Source organism: Poecilia reticulata, linkage group LG1 (assembly GCF_000633615.1).
Source record: "Poecilia reticulata strain Guanapo linkage group LG1, Guppy_female_1.0+MT, whole genome shotgun sequence".
NCBI classification, from domain to species: Eukaryota; Metazoa; Chordata; class Actinopteri; order Cyprinodontiformes; family Poeciliidae; genus Poecilia; species Poecilia reticulata.
The window spans coordinates 34,060,227-34,067,178 of record NC_024331.1 but is presented as its reverse complement, the minus strand read 5'-3'; the positions used below and the strand labels follow the sequence as shown (position 1 = coordinate 34,067,178).

Sequence of the window (6,952 nt, the reverse complement as noted above, 5' to 3'; positions counted from 1 at the left end):
GGACCGGGTCCTGCCCACTGACTGGACCGGGTCCTGCCCTCTGACCTTCAGCGAGTCCACCAGGTCCTCCACCAGCAGCAGCCTCCTGGTCTGGACGCTCAGCCAGTTCAGGCGGTTCCGGCACCGCTCGGCCAGCTGCCGGGCCGACTCCGGGGAAACGGAGATGTCCCGGTCCAGCTGAGACCTGACAGAGGACGGGGGACGGGGTTAAAGGTCAGGGAGTCCGGAGGCCGGGCGGTTCCGTCACATACCTGAAGGGGTGACCTTCGTGGGACTTCTGGACCGCCTGGATCACGGATTTGTAAACCCTGCAGGAAACAGAGTCGTCATGACATCACCGTGACATCATTCCTCAGCTGAACTCCACCCACCTGAAGGTGATGGTGACGCAGAGACAGGCCAGCAACAGGTAGGACACGACGCTGATGACTGACAGCGTCGCCATGGCAACAAGGACCATCAGAGAAGAGATGAACGCCGCCAAGGACTTCCTGGGTTCCCTCCAATAGACGAGATGCAGGGCTGGCGAGATCGGCAGAACATGAGGCATTATGGGTAGAACCTGGTTCTGATTAAATCGGAACCTAGAGCTTCAGATCCGGTCCGGTTCTGGTCCAGTATAACACGGTTTCATCTTCAAACACATAAATTCAGAACATGGTGTCTTCCAGGCAGAACCCGACAGGTTCTCATCCTGACTGCCGTCCCATTTGGACTCAAAAACTGGTTCTGAACGAGTCCAGAACCAGCAGAACTATAATTCTTCTTCCACCTGCTGATCAGACCCAGGCTGATGGACCGGTTCTGACCCATCTGCTCTTTGGGGACTGCACTCGGCATCAATGAGCCATGAAGAACCGCAGAACCAAGACAGAGATGTGGTCCAACTGACCTCCAGAACACAAGACCTACCAGAACCAGAGGAAGCTGATTGGATCTACCAGAACCTCCAGGACCCGGTGGGTCGGGAACAACCTGCCTCTGTTCTCAGCGCTGATCCGATCAAGTGACCGACGCCACGCAGAAGATTAGCAGGTCCGAGGTCCAGTTGGAGGTTCTGAAGCAGCAACTCGGTTCTGTTGCAGGCTGAGGTTCTGCAGTTCTACCCTGGATTTGGCTTAGTTTAAGGTTCTGTACTGGTTTAACTGGCTATAACTGGGCATACAGACTGGATTAGTGACAGCCAATCAGCTCACTGAACACAGCTAGTCTCCATGGCAACCACGCAGCAGCAGGTGTTCAGGTGTGTCTTACCTGCCTGAAAGAGCTCCCTGGGTGATGAAGAGGAGTGGTTGGGTGAAGAAGAGTCCTCCATCTTCTTCTTCTGCAGTTTCTCAGACTCCAAGAACGCTTTAACAGCTCAGGGGGCGGGGCTTCAGTCTCAGGACTGTCTGATTGGTGGCAGGGGGCGGGGCTTCAGTCTCAGGACTGTCTGATTGGTGGCAGGGGGCGGGGCNGTCTCAGGACTGTCTGATTGGTGGCAGGGGGCGGGGCTTCAGTCTCAGGACTGTCTGATTGGTGGCAGGGGGCGGGGCTTCAGTCTCAGGACTGTGATTGGTGGTAGGGGGCGGGGCTTCAGTCCCATGACTCAGTCTGATTGGTGGACTGAACACACACACACACACAGTTGAATGATAAACCTTTATTAACAGATCATTGCAGGAAGTAAACAGCTGAGGAACCAAAGCAGGTTGATCAGAAACCAATAGTCACTAATTAATCAATAATCACAGAGCTGCTACATAACAGAGTGAGTTCGTACAAAACATCAGAGAGCAAACAGGAAGTCAGTTGTCAGCAGGAGTCCTGGAGGCCGAGCGACTGGAAAGAGAGGAAAAACCGTTAAAGCCGTCATAGATTTATTGATTATAGATCATAGTTTCTGGATCTAGTGCTCTGCCTGAACCCAAGCAATTTAAGGAAGTGTTCCCACCGACTCGGCCCGTTAGACCGGAGGACAGGTACTTCTGACCTTTGACCCCTTGCTGCCTGACAGAGGACTGAATACCGAGCTACGCAAAGGACTAAAGCAGCAGCTGCTGAGGCTGACCCCCATGACCCCCATGACCTCCATGACCCCCATGACCACAGACTTGAATATGCAGATGCCTCATTGGAAGCCGACTCCTACGGCGATCGATCGGAGCTCCATAAATTTTCGTACTTTTTTGTCTATACAATAAAATACCTAAATATTTTTCTTCATATCTTGAAATGCCAAATGCATGTTGAATTATGAAATCATGCAAATGTTTATAAATACATCCCTGTAAAGGTGTGTGTGTGTTCGTCAATGTCAATATAAAAAGGATTGATGAAAATCAGATGTATCAATTAAAAACATTGTGCTTTTAGTTCAGAAACCCAAAACAATGAAATATTCAGATCAAAAAGTTAGAAACCTTTTTTAGTGAACATTTTATTCCCAGACATAAGAGAGAGAGAGAGAGAGAGAGAGAGAGAGAGAGAGAGAGAGAGAGCATTTACTAAAACAGGGCGGCAGATACGCCCCATCCAATATGGCGGACGCTGTGACGTATTGCACGGGCCGACCCGCTCAATGAGGCATCTACGTATTCATGTCTATGGACAGGACCGCCCTCGATGACCTCTATGACCTCTATGACACCCCTCTGGTCTCACCTTCTGGCCCGAGATCCGGAATGAGACCGGCCCATGGATCCGGACCTGCAGAGACAGAACCGTCGGTCAAGGTGAACTCCGCACTGAGCGTGCTCAGAACAGCCGCACCCACCTGCTGCGGCACTTTGACACCGACCGGGACCGGGACCTCCCAGGAGAACCGGACCGCAGCCTTCTGGGTGAGCTGGACCTGGATCGCCGAGGAGAGGACCTGGATCTGATGACATCACAGGGTCAGAGACCAGCGCCGTGGTTCCGGACCAGCGGGTCGACAGAACTCACCTCCTCCCTCGACTCCGGCTGCGACTCCGGCTCCGGGAATACCGCCTCCCCCGGGACCTGGACCGGGACCGAGACCTGGACCGGGATCTAAAGCGTATCGCATCATGAGACCAGAGCGGACAGGTGGCGTGACCTCAGGGGGGCCGCGGCGTACCTGCTGCGGTGGCCGCGGCGGCCGTAGCGGTGGCAGTCATAGGCGTAGTGGCCTTTCTGTCCGCACTCGTAGCACTTGTCGTCGGGGTCAAACGGTCGCCGTGGCGGCGGCCTCTCATAGCGGGAACGCCGCGGCATCCCGTTGGACGGCTCCACCCGGACCCGGCTGCCGCAGATCACCCTGAAACACGCCGACAGCCGGTCAGTCCGCCGCCGCGCCCGGCTCACCTGTGCACCAGGGCGGTACCCACTTCCCGTCCAGCCCTCGGACGGCGTCCTCGGCGTCCCTGGAGTCCTCGAATTCCACGAAGGCGAAGCCCGGTGGGTTCCTAGCGATCCAGACGGTTCTGAGAGGTCCGTAGTACCCGAAGGCCCGCTCCAGCTCGGCCTTCCCAGCGCCGGTCCCCAGGTTCCCCACGTAAACCTTGGACTCTGCAGACAGGAGGCAGCATCAGAGGGCGGAGCCAACACCTCCAACAGCCAATCAGAGAACAGGAACATCCTGCCACAGACGGAGGCGGGGCCAGAGCCAACAGAACCGTCAACAGAACCACCAACAGAACCATCATCAGAACCGCAGTGTGTAATATGCTATAATAATTTGCACTAATGTTATCCACTCCGTAAAATAAATATGAAGTATGTGCTGGTGGGCGGGCTCAGCTGCTCTCAGCTTGTTGCTGTAATTTCCGGTGCGCCACAAGGGGGCAGCATCCTCTCACCTGTTGGCTACTTGCTGAACCAGACTCCGGTATATTTCCCGCTAATTTAACAACTTCCGCCTGTTAATCAAACCTATTGATCTACGCCTGTGATCACATGAAACAAACACCACGGACAACACCTGAGGACACGTGCAGCAGGTACAACAGTGACGTCACAGACGAATGTTAGCCGTTATCCCTACTTATAGCTTGCTAGCTGCGAAAACTCTCCGAAACTATCCAGTGAGAGAGTACCGGACGGTTTTACGGACCGGTACTGATTAAGAAGAAAGTCACAGCGGGTTACCTCCTCCGTAGCGCCCGAAGCGGGACATTCTGACACCGGACGGTTCTGATCGGTCCGCGATCAGGTTAGCTCTGCTGCTAACTGCTCACTGATCCAGCGCCGGAAACAAAGTAAGCCTTTTCCGGTTGGATTTCAGTGTAAAAGTTTGGTTTGATTGAGCTTTTAATTATTATATATAAAATACTATATATATATATATATATATATATATATATATATATATAATTATTTTAATTTGAACGGAATGTTGTCCAGTTCCAGGAGTGTGTGCTATGGTTCTGCTTATGAAAAGTTCTGTTCACTTTAAATCAGTTCATTAATTCTGATTTCATCATCTGTCTGTATGGGGCTGTGGAGCCGCAGTAAACTGAAGGACCAGTAGAACCTGCAGTCTGGTTCTGGTAGGAACATCTGGACCAGTCAGATCTCTGTCAGACAGGCCGATACTGAGTTCAGTCAATTTATACAGTTCAGTTTATAAAGACGGAAAACCCTAGTAAAAAAAGTATGTTTTAGTATACTAAATTTTAACACACTTTATCATACTTTGATTGATGTAATTAAACTGTACTAATTTGGGACAACGTTTTTGTGCTTAATATATTTTAAAAAGTATTTTAATAGCATTAAATTACAGTTTTTAGTGTACTTAGTATACTTTAACGTACTTTTTTGGAACAACTTCAAAAATACTTTTTATGTACCATTATATATTTTGAGTGTACTAATTCTGTCATAGAATTATATTAAAAATATACTTTACATATATTTTTAATATACTACTAATATATTAGTAATGTATTTAAATGACACTTAATTTTTATTTTTTTATTCAGTTGTTAAGATGCAAGTTTAACTTAATTTTGACATTATTCTCTGTAATCATGGAGACAATTTCCCACCTGGACAAACGTCTTCTTTTCTTTTTCACCTCGTCTTGTTTATAACACATCGCTGCTCAAAATCTGCACCTCATGTAAAATCTTTAGTTTGAACATTAATTTTCCCTCCAAAGGAAATCAAACCTCGCCGTTTCTGTTCCAGGCCTGCAGGGGGCAGCAGCGGCTGCTTGTGGAGCAAAAGCGGAACTCTTGTGTTTGTCATGTTTCCTTCGGACTTCTGCAGCGCGGGACCGGTGTTCAGAAGAGAGCTGATGACTGACTACTGATCAGAGGACCGTGATGCAGTGCGGCTGGCTTCATTCAGGTCCGCAGCTGTGGCTCCGCTGCGTCCACAGACAGGTGAGGGTGACGGCGGGAAAGCAGCGGGAGGAGCACAGCGGCTGGCTGCTGACCGTGGACCCGGTCTCCCACAGGTGAGACACACGTCACCACCTCCGGTCAGGGGCGCTGAGGGTGTTCTTCCGGCCCACGTAATGCTTCAGAACCAGCTTGTGGTTCTGATGTGGTTTTGATTCCGTCTCCAGTGTGGTTCTGATGTGGTTTTGATTCCGTCTCCAGTGTGGTTCTGATGTGGTTTTGATTCCGTCTCCAGTGTGGTTCTGATGTGGTTCTGGTTCTGTCTCCAGTGTGGCTCTGGTGAGCTTCGGGGAGGTCGGTGCGTCGGTCCGGGTGGTTCTAGGTCACGCCGTGGAACACGTGGAGGTTCTGCAGGAACCGGATCCGGACACTGAGGAGCGGCTCCGCTCACTCCTCCCGCCTCCGGAGACCGGTGGCCCGGATCCGGACGAGCGATTCCGGAGGAGGTCTCGAGTCCGCCGCTGGCTCCAGCAGAACCGGGTTCCGGTGGAGGAGGATGGGAACGAACTTCGGGTCGCCCGTGTTCTGACCATCCGGTCCCCATATCGACCCGACGACTGCAGCAGCGCCAACCAGATCATCCTGGACCGGGTCCAGAGACTGCTTCGGGTCCAGCCCGACCAGGTTCCAGATGGACCCGTTCCACCTGGAACCAGTGACGGATTATAAAGGGCATTGAGACGAATCCAGAGCGGTTCTGGTTCAGTCTGGCTTTAGATGAGCCGTTTCTACCAAACAAGTTTCTGGACCACAGTGGATCTATCAGAAGCTCCTGAACAGAACCAGGTGGAAACGGGTCACGCAATCGGGTGCGTTTAAATCTGAAGCCCCGCCCTTTCCTGCTGGTCTCCTCCAATCAGCTGATCATGAATCAGTTTAGTTTGAACCCTTTCAAACCAATCTGACTTTCCGGTACCGTTGTGTTTCTCTGGACCTGTCAGCTAGTTGGGTTAAAAGTTCTCCAGAACCGTCCCACGGACAATGCGGTCCCGATTGATCAAATAAATCAGATTCTACCATTAATCAGAGTTTGTCTCTTTTCCTACGTCCTTACAGCGCCCCCGGTGGCGCCACCAGCCAACACCAGGCTCCGAGTTTGTTCCTGCCAGCCGGGCGCAGTTCAACATCCAAACTAGGGTTATTTTACTGCTGTATTTGACTGTTAACTGTTGCTCCCGTATTGAGGCGATACGGGACGATTTGTTCCGTATTTCTATAAATGTCCGATAGACTCGCCCATCATCAGCACTAATAAAACAATAATGACTAAATAAAACAGGAAACATGAAGGTCAGCTAAATTGTCGTGGTGGGAGCTAAAGGCCCCCTGAACGCTTCGGACCGACGCTGTTGCCTAGAGACGGACACTACGCAGCCGCGGTGAGCTGCTATCAACCCGGGTCTTTTTCAAACCCTCAACCCGATTCTTCACCGTCCCTGGAACCAAAACCTCTTCTAAAGATACAGACGTGAGAAGGAAGACTGGAATCCCAGGCTGAACATGTCAGTGAGGACGAACACAGGCAGTTGGTCCTGGTGCTGCTGTATGAATGGATCAGGAGGAACCGCAGACCCGTTGGAGCCTAAAGAACCAGAACTCAGCAT

General features: G+C 51.2%; 2 protein-coding genes and 1 pseudogene across 5 annotated transcripts; 1 reads left to right on the top strand and 2 right to left on the bottom strand.

Moving 5' to 3' along the window:
• LOC103471578 (reticulon-3-like) overlaps window positions 1-1,533 on the bottom strand; it is a 2,841-nt pseudogene extending 1,308 nt beyond the window's left edge.
• Window positions 1,534-1,627: 94 nt separating this feature from the next.
• On the bottom strand, window positions 1,628-4,198 carry srsf7b (serine and arginine rich splicing factor 7b). Of its 2 annotated transcripts, none has more exons than XM_008420704.1 (7): window positions 4,090-4,198; window positions 3,330-3,510; window positions 3,080-3,259; window positions 2,926-3,012; window positions 2,756-2,860; window positions 2,644-2,688; window positions 1,628-1,821 (listed from the first exon to the last, which is right to left on the bottom strand). In XM_008420704.1, exons 1-7 carry the CDS (start codon window positions 4,115-4,117, stop codon window positions 1,788-1,790), a joined length of 660 nt encoding a protein of 219 aa, XP_008418926.1. In that variant the 5' UTR covers window positions 4,118-4,198; the 3' UTR covers window positions 1,628-1,787. The 2 variants fall into 2 exon arrangements, with proteins under 2 accessions (XP_008418926.1, XP_008418934.1); XM_008420712.1 differs by having other exon boundaries at window positions 2,780-2,860.
• Window positions 3,519-6,371, top strand: gemin6 (gem (nuclear organelle) associated protein 6). Of its 3 annotated transcripts, none has more exons than XM_008420689.2 (3): window positions 3,519-3,941; window positions 5,134-5,404; window positions 5,618-6,371. In XM_008420689.2, exons 2-3 carry the CDS (start codon window positions 5,271-5,273, stop codon window positions 6,015-6,017), a joined length of 534 nt encoding a protein of 177 aa, XP_008418911.1. In that variant the 5' UTR covers window positions 3,519-3,941; window positions 5,134-5,270; the 3' UTR covers window positions 6,018-6,371. The 3 variants fall into 3 exon arrangements, with proteins under 3 accessions (XP_008418911.1, XP_008418902.1, XP_017160973.1); XM_008420680.2 differs by lacking the exon at window positions 3,519-3,941 and adding an exon at window positions 4,111-4,199; XM_017305484.1 differs by lacking the exon at window positions 3,519-3,941 and having other exon boundaries at window positions 4,992-5,404.
• Window positions 6,372-6,952: the final 581 nt, after the last annotated feature.

Bases quoted from the DNA above. Each gene is read 5' to 3' on its own strand.
- srsf7b (XM_008420704.1), bottom strand. From the start codon at position 4,117: ATGTCCCGCTTCGGGCGCTACGGAGGAG. The intron at 3,260-3,329 runs GTGGGTACCGCC...GGCGTGTTTCAG, and splicing joins GTCCGAGGGCTGGACGGGAA to GGTGATCTGCGGCAGCCGGG. The intron at 2,689-2,755 runs GTGGGTGCGGCT...CTGTCTCTGCAG, and splicing joins GTGTCAAAGTGCCGCAGCAG to GTCCGGATCCATGGGCCGGT.
- gemin6 (XM_008420689.2), top strand. From the start codon at position 5,271: ATGCAGTGCGGCTGGCTTCATTCAGGTCCGCAGCTGTGGCTCCGCTGC. The intron at 5,405-5,617 runs GTGAGACACACG...TTCTGTCTCCAG, and splicing joins GTGGACCCGGTCTCCCACAG to TGTGGCTCTGGTGAGCTTCG.